Consider the following 21,612-nt stretch of genomic DNA (forward strand, 5'->3'; position numbering starts at 1 on the left):
CGTGTGTGTGAACCAATATCAGCTCCAATCAGGCTGAAAATGACCCAAAGCTAACAGAGATCAGACATGGTTACAGGTCCGATGGATCTGTCGCCATTTTCCATCTGACTGTCCTGAAGGAAATAAAATGGCGGGTGAATGACCTCTGAAAGGCTACATTGACCTCCTTTTAAAGTAATATCTCCTCGGGCACTAGGAGTTGTAGTGGGGAAAATAGCTAAAGATCAGCAAGAAAAATGAGAATTCTCAATTCTTTCTTCTGTTGTAGTCTGTGTAGAGGCCGTGGGGTGATGGAGTTTTATTTTGTAAGCAAATAGCGCCTGATGGCTTTCCACTGAGAGAAACTTGTTATGGTAAAGGACCTTTCATTTCTACCTTAGATGGTGCTGTCAGCATCTCCCTTGATGTAATACTTGCTTTTATTGCAGCCCCAGAACCGGAGGTTCTCCTACCATCACAGCCGCCAATAGGTAATGAAGTTTCCTCTAGTGAGTGAAAAACAATTCACTTATTTTCACACTTACTATGTTCAAGTTTGTCCTTAGCTTTGGATTTTTTTAAAAATTGCTTCTTCATTGTCCTTCAGATCTTGATTTCAGCTGTTTCTGCCAGAAGATAAGCTCTCTGCTGCCTTGACTAAGCGGAAGCTCTGAGACAGCCATACTGATTTTGATTTGCCACATTCCTTTTTGTCCCTTCTTATATCTGAGGACTGTGTCCTGAGCTTGTTTTAACCTGGTTATTCCCCACAGAGGACCATGGCTTTCCCAGGACATATTTATGCTTTCATTTTTAGAGGTGGTTTTTGTTTGCTTTCAAAACTCTTAACATTTGTAGATTTTCTTTAAAAGCATTATGGTCTTTTCAGCTCTCAATATCCTGATATTTCACTAGGAAATTTATTAAATAAGAGAAAGAGAAAAACTCACCCCCAATCTTTATAGCTTTTTTTCTTCAAGAGAGCAAAACTATTCTGCTGGTGCCATCTTACCAAATTATCCACATTTTCCTTCATAATATGAGCTGTTGGTTACTTTATTGCATTCACATCTTCCAAATGAGAGTCATGCTTTTTTTTTTCCACTTCTCTTTCCAAACTTAAATGACCAGCTGCATTTTTGTTCATTTTGTCTAAAAACACAGTAATCTATTTACATAAAAAAGGCAATTTCTTATATGAATAAAAGTTTCACCATTTATGTTTGCTCAACTTAGTACTTTAAAATTAAACATTTAATTTTTAGCATTTAATAAAGTTCATCATTTTTCCTTTGATTTTGATTCCTTCTTGGTCATTTTTCATGCAGTCTTAAAACCTGGAACGCTGGAAACTAAATCTTCAACAACAACATTAGGTAATGCAGTGAGTGACCTACCTTGGTTTCCTCTCTTCCTGACTGCTGGCGTCTTTATTAAACAGGCTCACAGTAATAGATTTGTTCATTAATGTTCATTTGTGTGTGAGAGTTCCTGATTCTTTGGGGGGGGGCGGATTTTAATTCTTGTAGTTCAAAAACTATATCTTGTTCTTAAAAACTTGCCTAACTTGAAATAATTTCAGAATTCAAATCCATTTTACACATGTTACTGATTTGCAGATTTTTAAATGCTAAGTGAAAAAGCTTTGTTTTGAATCTTAGGCCAAATAAACTTTAGTTTTTATCCCTAGCAGCTTCTATTAATAAAAGTAAAATTTCTCATATTCCTGTTGAACATAATATATCTTCAAAAATTTTATGAGACTGTCTTCTCCAAGCTGTATAAAGTTCTTAGTTTTTCAAGTCAAAATAGAAAAATAGAGAGCTCTCTTAAAGAGTTATTTATTAATATTTAGGAAAAAAAAAAAAGAAATCCCACAACTCCATTTTTCAAGACCTCATTCAACTAGGTAAATAATGAAAAACAGAAGGATACATGTCTGCAATAAAACAGAGGGCTTAAATATGCTTCTAAGATGCACATAGTATTGATGGTCGGTTTGTAGGGTCACTGTTCATATATTAACCAGCTGATTTTCTTTCTTCAGCTCCACCAAAGACCAAACGGCCAGGTCGTCGTCCCCGCCCTAAAACTACACCTAGTCCAGATGTGCCCAAGTCCAAACCTGGTAAATGTGCCATTTAGGATTCCAGTTAACACAAAAGATGGAATATGGTGGTTTCTGACATAGTAGCTACCTACCGCCTAAATGGAGAAGGCAATGGCAGCCCATCCCATTATTCTTGCCTGGAGAATTCCATGGACAGAGGAGCCTGGCAGGCTATATAGTCCATGGAATACAGTCCAGGCTATAAAGTCCATGGGGTTGTAGAGTCAGACCTGACTGAGCAGCCATCATTCACTCACCACCTAAATAGCTGGGCTGCAGGAGTCAGTGTAGTTTATTTTTATATTTGAGCATCTGTGCCTTCTACATTCACATTTTATGAATACATTTATATTTTTATTTGTAGTTATTGAGTATACAGAGCAATAAGTTGGGCTTCTAAGTGGATCATTAAAGTAGGGCACCAGAAAAATATTATATGAGATGTATATTCATGGCAGATGAGGTGTGGGAAAGCAATAGGGAGAAGAGGGGCAAATGGGAGAAATCAAACGGAAAATTACACTTAAAAAAGTACACAGTTTAAGTAAAGATGGAAGAGTCATGCTTCCTTCTCAAGATGCTGCTTCTTGACATAATTAGTATTTTTGGTTTTTTGCCTCTGTAGCTCTGGAACCTGCAACGGTACCACCGGAACGCTTGGTGCCCACAATTGGTAATTCTGCTCTCCCCCAATTCCTTTCCTGGGTTGTCACGTTTGCTTTTCCTGCTCTCCACCCAGGCATGACTGAAGTTCTACACTGTGTCACAGTTTTGTTCCATGCATTCCCTCCCCTTTCCTCTCTGGGTCTGAAGAGCCTGAAGAAAGGAGACTTCTAAAATAATTCTGTGTGCTTTCTCAGGGAAGGTCTGTGGTTTTGGTCACAACTTCCTGGTTTTCCACAAACCCTCTGTCTTTCCATCACATGTCCTTGTGTTGAGAAAACCATCTACTCTTTCTCAGGGACTTCTGTGCTCATCCTGGACTTAACAAATGGCAATGTTTTATTCCAGTGTCGTGATTACCATTTCATTGCTTTATTCGTTGAACTTGTAAGACTTTATCCCTTTCCGAAAGCTGCATGAAATAATGGCTTCTTCAGCTTTTCTATTTCTTTGAAGAATTTTTTTGAGTATGTTTTGGTAACCAAAGGCACATGCATTGTTCTTGGTCTCGGGTCCAAGATAAAAGTAGTATAGTCTTTGTAACTTGAGAATATTAGAAGTCTCAAGTTGATTTTACTGTTTTCAGTCCTAATGTTGATTATAATTATTATAATTTCTCAGCATTCACAATAAATTTGTCACTGACTTACTTTGGAAAATTCCAGAAATCAATAACCATGTAACACTATGTATAAGTGTTTCAAGTATTTATGGATTATTTTCCTGATTTCCTACTAAGCAAGTTTCTACCTTACTGTTTTTATACTGAAAAAAAAAACTATCAGTTAAGAAGCATAACTATTATACTTGTCATTTTAAAAATTACTTATACAAAAAAAGTAATTGTAGTTCTCCTTACTTTTGCTGAAAGACATATTTTGAACATTTCCTGAAGACTTTTTGGTTTCAGAAGAATCAGTAAAAATGGACACATTTCTCACCCTCTCCACCCGAGGAATTAATTTTGTTGTATAGTAACTAAATTTATATAATCTCTCTGCTTGAGCATGTGTCCTTAATTATGACAGTTACAGCCACAACCATTATGCTAATTTTTAATACCTTTCTCTTAAGCATCATAATGACCCAAAAGGCCTAAAACTACACGCAGACCAGATGTACCTCAAATCCAGCCTGGGTAACCCCTACTTTCAGTACTTTGATCTATCACTAGGAAAACAACGTGTAAGTAACACTGATCACACTCACACCGCTGCCATGACTCTAATTATAGCCCTTTTTTCTTCAGATTCAAAACCAGCAAAGCAATTACTTTCTAAACCCACAGCAAAACCAGATACGCCACCACCTACATCCGGTAAACATAATTTCCAATGCTTTGACTAAAGATGCTTTCTCTTTGGGGATGTTGCTGAGAATGCTCACGACTTGTCATGTCGTAAAGCATAGCAACCTAAATACCATGATTTCTTTGTTCATTCTTCTCAAAGTAGCCACACTGATGTGGCTACCTTGTTCATTTCATATGTTAAATGAACAAATCAATGTTTGGGAAATTAGTAGATTTTATAACAGATTGTCTGGGCTTCCCCCATGGCTCAGTGGTAAAGAGTCCGCTTGCCAACAAGAGACTTGGGTTCAATCCCTGAGTTGGGAAGATCCCCTGGAAAAGGAAATGGCAACCCACTCCAGTATTCTTGCCTGGGAAATCCTCTGGACAGAGGAGCCTGGCAGGCTACAGTCTATGAGGTTGCAAAAGAATAGGACTCTATGACTTAGTGACTAAACAACAGACAAAATTTTATATCTGAATTATCTAACAGATTGCATTTTTCTTAAAGCATTTTCAGGCTTTTTTTTTTTAGTTTGTGTTTGTAATGAAAACTTTTTTTCTTTATGTGAAACGTTTCTGAGAGTGGTTTCAGCAGCAACCACTAGCAAGGCTGATCCTCTGTTCTTCCTTTATAGTTACATGGAGATTGACTTTCTCTAAAATACATTGCATTTTAAATGGTACCTACTAGTTGATTTTCTACTAAATAAAAAGATACTATATAACAGTTCTGAAAATTCAATTGTTTTTCAATTGAAGTTTTCTCCTAAGATTCCAGTTAGTAGAAAATTCTAATTTCCTAAGAGAACATCTCTCATAATAAATAAGTCTATCAAGAAGGCAACTTATATCCACTTAGAATAAACCAGTTTCTGTATCCTATGAATTAAGCATCAGTGAGAACCTAAAAGTCTAGCCTTCCTTACTTTTGTTACTTATATCTGTTTATTTTTTTTATGGTGCAGTTTTTGAGCCTGTTACACCTGCGACCGAAGCGCCGTCCACAAGCATAGGTAACGATGGATGTCTTCCCTTTTGGTCATCGTTTCTCTGAACTCACCCCCTCATCTCTGTCACTATCTGTAGTGTCTTGTGTAAACAGTGGTCATTCATCCCCATTTTCATTCGGTCCCTAAAACTGTGTGCTGTTTTCAACAGGAACCTTCTTCCTATCATTAGGTATTATATCTGCAGCTCAGCTCGTTACTCCTGAATGCGAATCGTTCTTTGATCACCTTCAGAGATAGACTGCTTGCAGCACTTGATGTTGGCAAGAGTCACAGATGCTCTTCCTGTGCATCCTTCAAACCAGGACATTGTTGAAATCTCTGCTTTTATATGTGTATAATTTGTGATGAGGGAAGCAATGAAAAAGTTGATTGGGGCTTGAAAAAGAACACGTAATCATCTCTTTCTTGCAGAAGTCCTTTCTTTCGTGATTTCATACTGTTCCATTGTAACTGGACCTTTCTTTTGATAAGTTCATCTTGTGGTGTTGAATTCCAAACAAAACAGGGATTTTCCTTTTTTGTTTGAGGGCAATCAGCTTTGAATATTGTTTTGCCTTGTAGTCCTCCCTTTCCTTCACTTCTGGATACCGTGTTTTCCGTTAGTTCAGAAGATGTTTTCAAATGTGGCTTAAGATTACTCTATGCTGTGTTACGGAGAGTTGGTGATAAGATATTTTTAATTTTACATTTAATTTTCTGGACTTAATTAAAAAATAGAGACACTAATTTAAAACAAGGGAGTCAGAAATATAAATTTTGTTTCAATGCATAATTCAATCATTACAGAATATTATAGAATTATAGGAATCCTGTTTATTCAGACAAAATGTTGAGCTATTACTTTCCAGACTTTTTCTTAATTATCTCTGTTCCTCACTTGAATAGTTATCTCCCAAGTATCCTTTTGAAATAAAAGAATAAATAAGGACAAGTTGCAAGAAAGAGTATCACCTTTATTGTGGAGAAAAGGCATAAGCTTATCTTTTGCCTGTGTGTCATGAATATCCAATAAACAGACTGGTTATGAACATTTTTAAAAATTCTCACTGCTGCCACTATTTCTCAAAAAAAAATTAGTAATGGTGGTGAAAACTGTCAAATACTAACACAAGTTTTCATAATGATTTTTAAGAGTAATTTGAAATATGTAATTTAAAAATTTTTAAATAAGTAATTTAAAAATGTTGTATCGGACAAAAGATTTTTTGGAGCCAAGTTTCCAGTATAGCTGTAATCATATAATTAAACCTCCCATGAAAAAAACACTTTTCATTGACCTCATAGAGAAGCAAAGTGCAAGGGGATACAGCTATTTGTGAGATAAATGGGTACCAGAGTACAGCTAGTTATTACAGAAAAAATACTGCTTTTCATAAGGCCTTTTTAAACGCTATAGGATTAAAAGGATTCATGTTCAAGATGATTTTCTTTCTTTTCCCACATTTCCTAAATCTCCATTGTTTATTGAATTGCTTTTGGTCAGTTCCTGCCACAGACATTGAACCTGTAACTCTGAGAACTGAGGCTCCTCGGACAACTTTAGGTAATGATCTTTTGTGTCTTTTAAGCAAGAACATTTTCTGCTCATTGTCCACTCTATTCCATTATCATCTTAATCAAAGCGTTTTCTCTTTTACAAGTTTCTTTCATCATCCTTTTTTGTCACTCAACTATATTCTTCATTTTGAAGGTACTGAAGATGTTTAAAATTGGTCACTTGCTTAGAATATAAGCCTGTATGAAGCTAGTGCAAAATATCTATCACCGATATTATCCAGCTTTCCTAAAACTTTACAGAGCCTGTGGATTCCAGATACAGTTAGGAGTCTCTTCCCTATAAACAGGGCTTCCCAGGTGGCTCAGGGGTAAAGAATTTGTCTGCAGTGCAGGGGATGCAGGATACACGGGTTCGATCCCTGGGTCGGGAAGATCCCCTGGAGAAGGAAATGGCACCCACTCCAATATTCTTGCCTGGAGAATTCCATGGACAGAGGAGCCTGGCAGACTTCAGTCCATGGTGTCACAAAGAGTTGAACGTGACTGAGCATGTATGCCTTATAAACATCAGATATAATTCTATGGCCAGCAATGTAAAGTTATTTTAAGATATGATATATATGCCTAAACCAAGTAATTTCTAAGTATAATCCAAATTAATTTCTAAACCAGCTAATTTCTGAATATAATATAAAGCAGGAGAGTCTGGGCCCCTCTCTAATGGATACAGAATGTTATACTTCTGATTTCCCTTGGATCAGGGTCCTTTTTGAAAATTTGGTACCAGCAATAATAGTAAAGTTTTCAGATAATTAAAATAAGGTTATATGTTCTTTCTCAAATGAACTGTCAGCAGACACCCCCACAAATTTTTTTGCATGTAGATGAAAAAATTTCAAACCAGAGAAACAAATTTCTCAAGACCCAAGAAAATCTAGCACAATTTTAGAAAACCTACAGCCATGAATAATCCTTTTCCTCTGAAGTCATAAGACAGCATTAACCAGTTTCTTTTCTTCAGCTCCAAAAACATCACAAAGAACAAGAACACGTCGCCCACGTCCACGTCCCAAACATAAAACCACACCAAGACCCGAGACACCTCAGACCAAACTAGGTAAATATGTGGTTCCTGGTGCCTATGGACCTCTGTCAGATGTGATGCTGTGGTAGGAGTGTAATTACTTGATGCCTAGTAACCCTGTGACCCTTCAGGATGGTGCCCAAGTTGGAAATGCTTTAGTCAGGATGAGTCACTTGCTCATGCTTCTTGGGACCTTCTTGGTACCTTGTATTTTATTTGCTTCTCTCACCATTCAATTATGTTTTCTCTTTGACTCTGCAAAAACTTAGCTAGTTGAGTATCTAACCTATTTAGTCCAGTTAATCTCTTATTTGATAAACTGCCTCTTTAGCATCGTGGAGAATAGTTTAGAAAAAACAAACGACTTGGCTTCATTGAGTGAGGATGCAGCTCTTGTGTGAAATTGTTCATAAATGGGTAGAAAGGAATATGGGCAAAGCAACTTACTTACTGAGTTTTACCAACTGTTAGACACATAGTTTATTCTTAGAGAAGTGAAAGATCCATGGGCCGATGAGTGTAGTGTGGACCTTGAAATGTGTGTAGTTTACAGATTTGTTGGAGGAATGAGGAGGAATACCATAAACCCAAGAAAGAAGGTGCCTTCTGTGTGGGTGACAGAAGAAAGACAGGACTTACAGGAGAACTTGATTGTGAGAAAGGAGGAAAGCAATGCTCAGAAACTGTGGACAGTGAAGTGGGTCCATGAAGACGACCTTGAATGCCTGACTTCAGTGACTGCATCTGAGCTGCTTAGCTGCAGGATACTCCCCTATCCTCCCTGGGTCAGCTCTTTTCTGTCCTGATAGCAGAGAGATGCATTGCCATGTTTTTCAGACTGAATGACCCTTTGTATCTTGCTCTTTTATAGACCTCTGTTTGGACAGAGGTCTTGGTGTTTTTCCAAAGTGGACTCTCAACAAACAAGAGCCTTGCCTATTTTAGTTATTCATTACCAATATATCCACAATTGGATCTATCATGACATAGATTCTAATTGTTTTCCAATATATAGTGTTTAAAATTATACTTTCACATTATTTTCTCATAATTGTTACCCATAATGTTATTAGACAGATACCTAAAGATTCTCTAAGCAGAGTCTTCTACTGTATTGTAAGGTAGTATAAAAGCAACACTTGTAGGTAACTATATGGAGTTTTATAACATCGTGTACCTTTGTACCCTCACCTCAGAACTTGAAAAATTTTGCTTTCTGGCAGTAGAACCAATGCTACTCTGGTAAAGTTCATTTTCAAGAGAGCTTGGTGACTTTTCTTATGCATTTAACATTTCTTTTTTAATTATTATTTTGATCATTTCTTGCTACAGACTTTGAACCTATTACTCCTGGGACATCTTTAGGTAATGATCCTTTATACCCTTCAGGATGTATTTTCTTTACTCGTTTTCACACTTATCTGTGGTGCTATAGAGATGATGATGTCATAATTTGTTGTCATCCTATTCCTGTATTCATCTTAAGATAGAAAAGGCCTTCTTTCTAATGTTAATGTGTATAAACTTTGAGACAGCTATGGACTCCATCTCCCAGCTTGTAAATGCATCACATCTATCTGAGTCTGTGTTTACACTGCTGATTGTTAGAACTGTGGTCCAAATGTGATTTTCCATGTATCCTTTATTTAGACCACCAACAGAGTGTCAATTATTGTACCATGAAGTTTCTTTAAGCATTTTACTTTCTATAGTTCAAGATTTACATGACTTTTGTTTTATTAATGTTTCATCTAATTTTGTGTCATTATTCTAGTAAATTATCAAGTGGAAAACTTGCCCAAACCTAATTGTTTTAAATTATAAAAGGATAATACAGGGTGGTTTGAACTTCTTGCATACCATCACAGTTTAGCCTGATTTCTCATTAGAGATGGTTTCAAAGAAATGATAATTCCTCATCTTCATTTCTTAAACATAACTGTAATATAATTTTTAATCTCTAGAGAATTCTTAGTCATAAAAGGAAACCTGCTAATCTGTTAAAGGAGAAAATTTCAAACTAAGGTAACAAAGTTGTCTCCACTCAAAGAAAATGATAAATTTTAGAAAGCATAGAGTCTGGTTATATCATTCATATTCAGAGTTAACGGAGCCATCAGCACTATATTAATCCTAGATTTTCTTCCTTCAGCTCCAACAACTAAGAGACCCCGTCGTCTGCGTCCCAAACCTAAAACCACGCCCCATCCAGAAGTACCTCAGACTAAACTGGGTAAATATGTGATTTCTGGCTTAAGGAGTTCAAACATTCTACCCCAGTTGGAACCCTGAATTCTGTGCACATAATTAGTACATGTCTTACATATCTCTTAAGAGTGAAAGCTACTCTTATTATTAATCCCTTCCACATCCCTGTAACTGTATTAGCAACTGTGAGATACATCAGAAGTAGTAATTCTGTTTTATTTCCCAATTATTTTTTAAACAAAAGCTGTTTGTATATATGTAAACAAAAGCTGTTCCTGCATAAAAAGATAGAAAATAACATAAGGCAGTGTGTATACAAATGTAAAATAATTTCTCAAATAGTACAAATGCTATGTGCTGGAAATGTAAATATTTGGAACAGAAAGAGATCCATGATAATTAGGAGAAATATCAGAACAGAATTTGGATGAGTGGAAGGTTGAGGAGACAAAGGCTGAAAATAGGAAATGTGCTGAATGAAGCTGGTGACCAGATAGAAGATGACTTATTCACACATTCCCTTGACTGTACCCATAGAATGAACTAAAGGGGACTAGGATGTCTACTCAAGAGCTGAAATTTGATTCAGTGGGCTTCAGTGATCCATATTTCTACACAGGACCATGCTTTTTCTGTTCTAAGAACTGAAGATAACCTAATTTAATATGGTATCACAAGCTGAGAGGTTGTTCCTTTGTTTATTAAATGCCACTGTTTTCATTAAGGACTTAGTCTCTTAGGGGATATGGTCTCAGCTTCTTTTTGGCTGTCTGTTCTGTGTGTGGTGGACAGACCCTGGTGTGACCCCCTACTCCACATTGCCTCCACCTCTTACCTCCCATCCCTATAATTCCTGCCTTTTATGTTAACTTTCTGTGTAATCCATCCTTTCCCTCCCTCTCCCCCCTTCAAAGCATTATTTTTACTGGTAAGATGAACTTTCTGACATTTCATGCATTCACAAAAATCTCTTTGATTTCTTTTATTACTTTTGATCAGTTCCTGCCACAATCCCTGAACCAATCAGTCTTAGGACCGAAGCTCCAGGAACAACAGTAGGTAATGATCCACTATGTCCATCAGCATCTGCTTCTGCTCATTTGAAGCCCATTTCATCACCATCATAACCTCACCTTCTCCTGCTTCACAAGACTCTTGTCATTCTCTATTGTCATTCAATTATTTCTTAATATATTGGAGTCTTAAAACAACTCATTTGTTACTGAGACAGTCAAGTATGAACTTAGATTAGTATATATATGCTTAAGGCAATGGGTTTGAATTTGTAGCATCTCATCCCCATGTAACCTTCTAATCACATTCTGTGTTACTGAGTTTCAAACACAATCAATGGGGTTGCAAGTAGGGTGTCTGTCCTTGATCCAAGCCAGTACATTGTCACAACTGTTATGGCCTGATGTAATTCTTGCCCAGATCTAAATTTTTACATTTTTACAACCTGTGTGATTTTATGTTGTCACTTTAGGCAATTATATGGTCTTTTTTTCAGTAAGGAGTGAAATAGAAAATATGCCCAATGCCAGTAAATTGAAATTATGTGTCCCATCATTAGTATAAAGTCACCCTGCCCCTCTCCCACCATCACCATAACACAGTAGGTTTTTGGAACTTTTTTTCATTTAGAAATCACTTTTGAGGATCTCCTTGATATATCAACTAATATTTCTATGTGATTTTTGTTTTTCATAGTAATATAATTGATAAATAGAGGCGATAATCAAAAACAGTGACAAATATTTCAAAGTCAAAAGAAAAATTTCCTGAAACTCAAGAAATTATAGCAAGTATAATCCTATCCACAGCTTCTGGAACTCAAACCACTCTATTAACCTGAAGTTTTCTTCCTTTAGCTCCCAGAGTGCCTCAGTGAATTCATCATCCCCATCCCAAATCTAAAACCACACTGAGTCCTGAAGCAATCTTGGAGCCCATCCCTGTGGAGTCTAGAGAAAGTGAAGGGGCAAGTCGGGATCAGCAGCCACTTTCACCCCACAGTAGGCAGGCAGAGCATAGCTGGATGGGTCTTAGGTGGTATCTAAATCCCTTCCCCTTTGTGAATTAGAGTTTTCTCTCTAAATGTCTTTTTCATTGGCTTATCATTCAATGCTATTCATCCTTTATATATTGAATGTGTGTAGTGGACTGAAACAGCTGTGCCACAAACATATACTTGGGCAAATAGATTATTTCTTGGTAACTGTCTAGCTTGTATAAGTCATAGTACAGATCCAGGTAGGAGTTGGTGGTATTTTCTATAAAGAACAATTTAGTAAATACTGTGCGCTTTGTGACCCTGGTAGTCTCTGATATCTATCTCCCTTTTTCTTACAACCACTTAAAAATGGAAACGGGCTGTATGAAAGCAAGCTATGGGCAAGATTTGGCCTATGGGCCATAGTTTGTCAACGTGTAATTTAAAGAAACAATCAGAGTGGACCAGAGTAGTTAAGAAAGACTTGAGCATTCAAACTGTGATAGATTTGGATGGCTAGGGAGCAGGGAACGAAGAAGTTCAGAAAGGCAGAATGTCTAGAGACCAGTGAGAGGAGACAGAGGCTTCTCTGTCAGGCTTCTAAGTGCTGATCAGAACATTATACTGAAGCTGCTATTATACTGAATGGGCTCATAGGGCCAGTTGAAAAGGGTTTTTCACCGCTGGACTTAGGAGTTTGAGTTTCATGTAAGAAATCAGTATGGCAGGCTTTCCCCACGCACGTGACAAAGTCTACAGCTAAACCACAGACTGAATGGCTGCCCTTTATCTTGCTCTCTGAGGTACTCCAGTTGGGCAAAGCTTGCGGTTTCTTTCCAAAGATCAGTTTTAGCAAGGTGGGTACGGTCTACTTTGGTACCTAGACTAGGATCATCACAGAATGAGAAATTTCACAGGCACTTTTCAGGGACAGTTATCTGATTACAAAGACAATCCTTCCTGAGTGATAAACTGGTACCTCAGTGCTGGGAAAGACTGAAGGCAGGAGAAGAAGGGGACAACAGAGGATGAGATGGTTGGATGGCATCACCGACTCGATGGACATGAGTTTGAGCAAGCTTCGGGAGTTGGTGATGGACAGGGAGGCCTGGCATGCTGCAGTCCACGGGGTCTCAAAGAGTCAGACTCGACAGAGCGACTGAACTGAACTGAGTTCAGATAAATCATACCCCTCGGAGACTGTATAAATGTTTAACATTTCTTTTTCATTGTTATTTTTGGTCAGTTCCTGCTATAGTCTTTGAACCAGTTACTCCTATAAAAGAGGCTCCGGAGACAGCATTCGGTAATGTCACTTTCTGACCTTTAGCAAGAGCTTTCCCTCTCATTGTCCAACTTCTGCTCATTCTACTCTGTTGCCATTTAGTTACATTCTTTATCTTGTGAGAAAAACATGCATAAAACAAGTTACCTCTGGTTCTGAAGAGAGCCATGCCTGGATCTAGCTTGGGATATCTTCCTATTCTGTAACATATTTAAAAAATTTTTTCATGCCAGTTTATGTTTTTAGCTCAACCAGAGTTCTCTGTTTAGGTAAATTTCATGTATTTATTAGAGCGCCTGATCCTGATCTTTGCTAACCAGGCTGTGACACCAAAGTTCCTTTATACATCCTTTGTACACCTGCCTCTTTTATCTGCCTGCTTTGCTGCTGTTGTTATTGTTTTAACATTTCTGTGATATGTTTGTAGTGAATTGTCTACCAGGTAACGTGATCAAGGCTAGTAAGTTTAAATAGTAAGCCTCATCCTTAAGTTGAATCTGACACCCCCTTACTCTCCACCATAGTTTAGAAATGACTCAATCGTTTTAATGCAGTCTAGCAGAATGTGATAAAAATACCTATCTTGACCATCTGAATTGTTACCTTCATTTTATGTATCAGCTTTTTCCCCAAAGTATCATCAATAACAAAGGAAGATATAATCACATAGTCAGGGCAAAATTTTCACCATAGACAGATCCATTTCTTGAAACTGAAGAAAATCTATCAAGCTTTGGAAAACTTGAAGGTTTTTTCAAAAACCTGTGATTTTCAGAAGCATAAGCTTTAAAGTAACAAGTTTATCTTTTTCTACTTCCCAAAACATCCCAATAGACACATCATTCACAATACAAACTTAAAACTTCTTCATGTCCAGATGCAGTGGAGGTTATACCAGACAAAAAGCAAAACAAAAGGGTTCTTGACTTAAGGAGCATGGTAGCCTGCCACTGGTTGAAAATGGAAACCTATTTACCTCCTAGTGAGGAAACTAAGAATCCTTGTGCCTTTAGAGCTGGCGAGGATTTCTTGTTTGGAAGATACATAATCTTTCCAAGTCTGGGTAGTAAAAGACGGGTTTGCTTCTCAGTCTGCAGACTAGTTGAGCACATTTTTCCTATGTGAACATCCTAGAGAATGAGAACAGTGCAGAGTGTTTTTGCAAATTCAAGATTTTTCTTAGGTACACAAATGTTAAGTATAGATTTGTTATAGCGAGGCTTTTTTAATGGGCAGTGCATAATCCAAAATGGGTACTTTGGATCTATAGTTCTTCTCTAGTTGTTGGTGGAGGGAACCCAAATTCTTTCATCTCATACTTGCATGGCTGATCTTTAAAAATTTGAAAATCAATGTGGGCTTCAGTAGAGCAGAGAAGGAGTTTGGGTCTTGATGTCACATTAGAATTTGCACAAGTGGGTAAGTGAGAGTGAACAAAGATGAAAAAAAAGATATGTGTGGAGGCAACCAGAGGGAGCATAGATCCTGCTTTTACTATATGACAAATAAAGCATTTTTGTTGGGGATGATGCATTTGAACAACACCATGCGAGGTTGGATAAAACTAGTATTCTTCTTAATGAGCATCATAATATCTCTTCTTCTCACACTTGGATAGTTTTCCCTGTGCTGAGAGTGGACAGGTGCTTTACTGGATCCATGGACTAAGTGGCTGCCCCTTATCCAGTCTTCTTCTTTGGACAGAAGTCACAAGATCTTTCCAGAACTGAGTTCTCAGCAATATTATCAGAGCCCATTTTGGGTTATTTGTGTAATGGTTGCTTGGTTATTTAGGAACTTTTTCTGCAACCATAATTTGATAACTTAGTAGATAGTTTCTTTATTCAGCATCCACAAAAGTACAAGTTAGTTTTTCACATGCTTTTTGAAGGTTGTTAGAAACATATTTACTAAATACCTAAGAACATCCTAAAGTCTACCAGAGCAGATGCAGATAATCAAGCACTAATTACAAGAACTGTTTCCCTCTTGGGCGGCTAAACAGAGACCAAAGGTAATGGCTATCTCATGAGATGAAGAAGTCCCTAACTACAGTTTGGCCAAGTGTGAGCACAACAATTGGTTTCCCTTTCTGTTAGTCTGCCGGGGCTGCCACAACAAAATACCACAGACTGGGTGGCTTAGACAAAAGCTCTTGAGGCTGGAAGTCTAAGGTCAAGGCATCAGAGGGTTTAATATGTCCCGGAGCCTCCCTCCTTGGTTTGTGTCTTCATATGGGCTTCTCTGTGTGTGAAAGCTTCCCTATGTCTCTCCCTCTTCTTATAAGGACAGCAGTCCTACTGGCTTCTGGTCCCATTCTTAAGACCTCATTTAAGCTTAACTGCATCTTAAAGGCCCTAGCTCCAAACACAGTCACACTGGGATTTAGGACCTCAACATATGAATTTTGAGAGGATGCAATTCAGTCCATAACATCCTTCATTCAGAAATTTTAAAAAGTATTCTAGAGGTAGTATTATACTGACAAGATTCATTTTGACATGAATGTTGTAGCTATTCATACTTTATTAAAAAAAAAAAAAAAAAAAAAACCTCTCTCTTGTTTATTCAGTTCCTGCTACAGACCTTGAACCTGTCACTTTTCCACCTGAGACATCTGGGACCACACTAGGTAATGACTCTGTGCCTTTCTCCTAGCGCTTTTGTTGCTCCTGGTGCAGTCCATTCAGTCTCCATCCTCATCATGTGCTTTTCTTCTTTCACAAAATGACATCATCATCCTCTACTGCTATTCAATCACTTCCTGCATCTGAAGAGTGCTGAGGCCTCTTTAAAAAAGTGTCCTGTTGTTTTTATGAGAGCAGTCATGTGCTTTAGTTCAAAAGATTTACCTGCCATGTGGTGCATTTGAAATTATCACATTGATTTGTGCTTTGTTGAACAGTGTTCTGTGTTAAAGTTGAGTTGAAAACAAATTTGGATCTCTTTTTTTCTCCTGGCTGATGAGCAATAAAACTACTCTTAAGTTCCTTTGCACATCTTCTACATTTCTAGATTTAAAAAACAAAAAAAAACAAAACTATTTGCATGGTATGTTTGCTTCTTTGCTGATGTTTTAAGTAATGATGTGTTGTGTTACCAATTTGACAAATAGGAAGTTTTCCAAATCTGAAATTTTGATTGTAAACCTTTTCCTTAGTGTGACCCTCACCTCCCCTCCCCTTGCACCAGAATTGAGTCTTCTTCCCATTTCTCCCTCAGAGAGGGACTTCTGTGAGTATCGGATTACAAGTGCTAATTTTCATGCCTTGAATAAGTAACTTAACCATCAATGATGTGTTGGCATAAAAAGAGTGAAAATTTTAGACTGCAGTTTCATAGAACTTTTAAAAATCCAACAGGTTTTGGAAAAACCTCTCCTCAGTACCCAGACCCATAAGATATAGAATAACATAAGTCTTTTCTTTCTTTAGCTACTACCAAAACATCAAAAAGACCTCGTCGTCCACGTCCCAGACCTAAAACCACACGAGGCCCTCAAGTACCTCAGACCAAACTGGGTAAATGTGCAATTTGTTGGTTTAAGGGTGAGCCCTAGTAGCCTGTCCCAGTGGGGACCCGGAACTCTTACTCTTTCTAAGTGTGAAGTTATGAGACAGCATTGGTAATATCTCTACCTGGTGTCGAGAACAGGACTGTGAAACATACGGCTGGTGCCAGCATCCCTAGTTCTTTCTATGTGAGAGTCATCTTTGATATACATTTAGTAAGTTTTTACTATAAAATTCCACTCAGATCTTAAAACTTCTTTAGCAGAGCCAATATACTCCATTCAAGAAAATAAACAAATTAAAAGTCACTTGCAAATTCCTGGACCAATATTAGCAACTGTGGGTGATATGCCAGTTGTGGGAGACTTATTTTACTTGTAAAACAGTAAAGTTGAGCATATGAGACTTCATGAGACAAAGAGAAAAATCAAGGTAGGCTGGACTTGGCCCTTGGCCCTTGAGTTTTGGGCCCACTACGGGACTTGTATATGTGGAGGGAACCATGAACCAAGGCAGAAGGACCAGGCGTGTGGTGGTGGAGGCAGAGGTGGGTGGGGAGCTTCCTAGGACAGAATGTCCTACTTCTAGTGGTCAAAACAGGGCGACTGGTGACGCTACATTAGGATGGATCCATCAGCCAATTGAAAGAGGATTGTGAGACATTGATTCAGGAGCTTAGATTTGAAAGATGTCAACAGTCTTTGATTTCCATTTTTTCCAGGCTTAGGCCAGAAAGATGCTCTGCTGAATATTAAAGACTGAGTGACCACTTTATCCTGCTCTTTTATGTGTCATGATTTGAACAAAGATTTCTGACTCTTTCCATAGCTGAGCTCTTGGCAGTACCAACACCATCCACGTCCATGGTTAATTTTAATATCTACTTCAAACGTACACACTATTATATCCATGTTAACCTAAACATCGTACATGCTCCTCTTCAGCTTCTTTTGAAGTACAGGTTGATCAGATTACTTTAAAGACAGGTGGGTTTTTTTTTTCTCATTGTATATTAGGTAAATGCCTGAAGATATTTTCCAGTGCAGTTTTCCATATTGGTTAGAATCCATTAGTTAAAACCTAGGAGAATTTCATGTTGACTCAAGATAGTTCAAGGCTTAGCCTAAGACTGACCATAACTATTGCTTGGCCAAAGAACAATCATCTGCTCTTTCTCTGTTATTTTTTGTTTGTTTGTGGAAGGAATGATATACAAGCAAATCTTGTTGGGGTGCAATTGTTCTAACTTTTCATATATTTTTAAATCTCTTTGCTTTACTGTATTATTTTTTGGTCAGTTCCTGCTACAACCCTTGAACCTGTCACTCTTAGAACAGAGGCCCCTGGAACAACATTAGGTAATGATACATTGCGTTTTCAACAAGGCTTAACCTGCTTATTGTTGGACTCAGAGTTTCATCTTGCTCCATGTCACAGTAGTTTTATTCTTTATCTACATTCTTCTTAAAATTATTGAAAACTCTTAAATTATCAGTTGTTTTTAATAGAATTCACCCTAGGTGAGCCTGCTTTAAGATATTTGCTGGGTAACCTGTTTGAAATTGTGTCATTTTGTGTTTTGTTCAAGCGGTGCTTATGGTAAAAACTGGTTTGCAAACACATCACAGATCTGTTTCTTGTCTAAACAGATAAAGCCATCAACAACTGCTCTCACAGGGCCAAGAGGATCCATTCTTTGCACATCTACATTTCTACCCTTTCTCTATTTGCATAGTATTTTGTTGTTTTGTTTCTATTTAGGTAGTAATGTGTTCTTTTTTTAATAGTTACATAGAACATGTACCAGAGATTGAAAAATTAAATTATAAACCTCACATTTAGTTTGACTGTCCTTCATTACCTATTAAAATTGAGCAACAGTCCTTAACCTTTTTGTTGCCCAACCACACTGCTCTAGGAGAGTTTGATTATATTTACTAATCTTTATTTCCTATATTAAAATTTATTTTTGTCTTCAAAAAATCTTCTATGATAAAAGAAGATACAAAAGGAATTTATGTATGTGACAAAAATCTCAAACTAAAAAGGTAAATATCTAATGATATCTAATATCTGATAAGATGTAGAAAACCTAGAGTCATGTTTTTGCTTCCCATAGGTTCCAGAACCCTGGGTAATGTTGTTATGTAATAACCCAAGAATTTCTTCCTTCAGCTTCTAAAACATCACAACAGACAATTCATCCACATCCCAGACCAAAAACCACACCAAGTACTGAAGCTCCTGAGTCCAAACCAGGTAAAAGTTTTGCTGGCTTAGAGTTCCAACAACCTAACCCAACAGGGTCCCGAGTAATCTCAGTTGTTGGGAGTAACAGGTATGCCCCCAGAGAGTAAAGACACAACTCTGTTGATTTGCAGTTCCTACTGCAGGGTTGGTGAGAAGAGCACAGTGGGGGGAGATTTGTCGGGCAGCCGAATGCCTCATACTCCCTCTGTAAAAATCTCTGTTGCTGTACACTCTGTTAACTTCCACTTATCTTTGGAAAAGAAAGCTTCTCTAGAAAAAGTAGGCATATTCAGTTCAAACTAATAAACATTAACTGCCTTCAGTAGCCTCCAAAGGTGCTGTTGTATCAGATGTGGAAGACGTGTTTTCGTCCTAAAACCTGCAAGACAGTTAAGAACAAAAGCCTTTCGTTGGTAAATAAAATAGAAGTTGGCAATATACACATCTATGAAAATATAAGATTGATATTTGGGTGCTATCAACAAGATGTTCTAGGTACATAAATCTTCGGGGCAGAGAAAGATAAATTTAGAAAGAATGAAGCCTTACTTATTTGACTAAGAATGAACATAATGCTAGATTTCTGATTTATATTCACTTAAAACTTTGATATAGCTCCATTTACTCTGGAATCTAGTATTACTATTAGGTTACTGCTTAAAGTCTAGAGAGCTTATTGTTTTAGTGATTTTAAAAAAAATTCAGACTTGAAACTTCTAATCCAATTCTGAGAATATAAAGAAATACTATGATACTGTTGTTAAAAAAAAAACAGAAATTAATATGTGAAGCAATATTACAAAGTACAGATTTTGTTCCAGTTTCACAGAATTTTATGCTAGTGTCTAATATTTGTTTTCATACCTTATTCAACTTTCCACATTGTATTTAGTTGCATTGAGCAGCTTCAGCTGCATGCAACAAATTCTGATAAATTCTCTTTTCATTTTTATTCTGTTAAAAATGTTTTCTACTTTTCCTTGTTATGGCATCTTAGATACAGCCATCATTTTTAAGTGGACATTTAGTTTCCAAATATTTGGAGTTTTTAAACTATGTTTAATATAAATTTCTCATTTTGATATTAATTTATTTAAATGCATTCTTCTCTGCAAAAAAATTAAAAGTGGTGATACTTGTTGCCTTGAGCTTAACAATCATATATTCATATATATATATATGTATATACATTAGCAATCATTATATGTATATATTATGAAAGAAAGAAAGGGAAGTCAGTCAGTCATGTCCAACTCTTTGTGACCCCCCATGGGCTGTAGCCCACCAGGCTCCTCCATCCATGGGATTTTCCAGGCAAGAGTACTGGAGTGGGTTGCCATTTCCTTCTCCAAGGGATATTCCCAACCCAGGGATCAAAACCGGGTCTCCTGAATAATACATATATATTATAAATAATTTTAAATATGTATGTAGTCAATGTTATGAAGTTTTTCATGTCAGTTTCTACCATTTATATTATCCATATTATACTTTTTAATATATTATATATTATCTATAAATATTTGTTTTCTTACTGTTCTTTTTATTATGAAAATAGCAAATATAGGAAAAAATGCATGAATCATATATATTTACTAATGATTATAAAAGTTATATGTATAATTTAATAAATAATTAAAACATAAAAAATAAAAACAAGAGGTAACCTTTGAAAAAAGGAGGTAACTTAAGAAAGCATTCATTAGAGAGGAAAAAAGAGAACAGCAGAAAGGAGGGTCAAAGACAAGAAAGTAAAAAAGTACATGATGGGAAAATTCAAATGTCTATAATGACCAAGTGTATATTGTAAATGAGAAAAAAGGACTAAAAATGAGACAGTATAGAGTAGAGACTGGGGCAAACAAGAAAATTCCCTCCTTATCCACGCAGTTCAGCTATGACTTAGATTTGCTAATTATTGCCATGCAGACTATTTCTAGACCTTCCAATTTTTTTTGGGTGTTTCCAAAGTTTAAGTTTTTTCAGTAAAATATCCCAATTTTCAAACACCAAATAGGTCAAGCAAAGCACTTTCACTCATCAGATTTAGACTGCGCCATTGATGTATAACTATCTCATTCTTGTTACAGATGAAATTTAGGGACTTGTGATTGTGGAAAACATGAGCTGAAGGTTGAAATCTGATTGTGGGGAACTTCATATTAACTATTTTCCTCTGCAGTTTACAGAGAGGTTAATAAAAGTTTTATGTGGATTGAAAAATTATATAAAAATTTATTTTAGTTATTTCAAAATTTACCCTGGTTTTGAAAGTTTCCAAGCACTCACTGTTTCTTCTCTATTGGGAAAAGAAACAATTTTCTCAGTATTGCTGATTTTGTAGGATAACATTATAGTTCAGGGGCATTGACAATGAAAGCTGGAATGTGCCCAAAATAAATAAAGTGGAGCCTTGAAATCATCGTGGGACACAGATGAGTAGAAAGATGAAAAAGAATAAAATCAGAAAGAGTGGATATAAGTAGAGACCAATCAAAGGAGAAAGTATAACTGTAATATAATACAAAGGATATCTGATTTCAAGGTGTTACTCAACGCTTTTATAGATCTTGCTTGATCCACGTCAGACTCCCAAGGTGCAGATCTTTAGGCACCCGATGAAGTCATTGAGATTTGATCAAGTATTTATCAAAGTTCCTCTTTGTTCATGAAGACATGTTCTTTCTTTGCTTAATATGGAGAGGTACTCAATCTGATTCATCATGC

The 21,612-nt window shown here is 36.8% G+C and overlaps 1 protein-coding gene across 37 annotated transcripts in view; it reads left to right on the forward strand.

The window, feature by feature from the left end:
• The window catches only part of ABI3BP (ABI family member 3 binding protein), a 271,320-nt gene that overhangs the window by 148,148 nt on the left and 101,560 nt on the right, over nucleotides 1-21,612 (forward strand). For 20 of the 37 annotated variants that reach the window (XM_070454961.1, XM_070454969.1, XM_070454962.1 and 17 more), the window contains 16 exons: nucleotides 429-470; nucleotides 1,308-1,355; nucleotides 2,027-2,107; nucleotides 2,715-2,762; nucleotides 4,002-4,070; nucleotides 5,012-5,059; nucleotides 6,540-6,599; nucleotides 7,575-7,670; nucleotides 8,970-9,002; nucleotides 9,790-9,870; nucleotides 10,845-10,904; nucleotides 13,085-13,144; nucleotides 15,696-15,755; nucleotides 16,558-16,644; nucleotides 17,934-17,993; nucleotides 18,811-18,894. The exons of 2 other annotated variants lie outside the window; for them this stretch is intronic. In XM_070454961.1, coding sequence (XP_070311062.1) covers nucleotides 429-470; nucleotides 1,308-1,355; nucleotides 2,027-2,107; nucleotides 2,715-2,762; nucleotides 4,002-4,070; nucleotides 5,012-5,059; nucleotides 6,540-6,599; nucleotides 7,575-7,670; nucleotides 8,970-9,002; nucleotides 9,790-9,870; nucleotides 10,845-10,904; nucleotides 13,085-13,144; nucleotides 15,696-15,755; nucleotides 16,558-16,644; nucleotides 17,934-17,993; nucleotides 18,811-18,894 — 1,017 coding nt within the window. The remainder of the gene's footprint in view (nucleotides 1-428; nucleotides 471-1,307; nucleotides 1,356-2,026; nucleotides 2,108-2,714; nucleotides 2,763-4,001; nucleotides 4,071-5,011; nucleotides 5,060-6,539; nucleotides 6,600-7,574; nucleotides 7,671-8,969; nucleotides 9,003-9,789; nucleotides 9,871-10,844; nucleotides 10,905-13,084; nucleotides 13,145-15,695; nucleotides 15,756-16,557; nucleotides 16,645-17,933; nucleotides 17,994-18,810; nucleotides 18,895-21,612) is intronic. 15 more of the 37 variants (XM_070454968.1, XM_070454998.1, XM_070454985.1 and 12 more) reach the window with 12 other exon arrangements.

This window comes from Odocoileus virginianus, chromosome 25, assembly GCF_023699985.2.
Source record: "Odocoileus virginianus isolate 20LAN1187 ecotype Illinois chromosome 25, Ovbor_1.2, whole genome shotgun sequence".
NCBI lineage: Eukaryota > Metazoa > Chordata > Mammalia > Artiodactyla > Cervidae > Odocoileus > Odocoileus virginianus.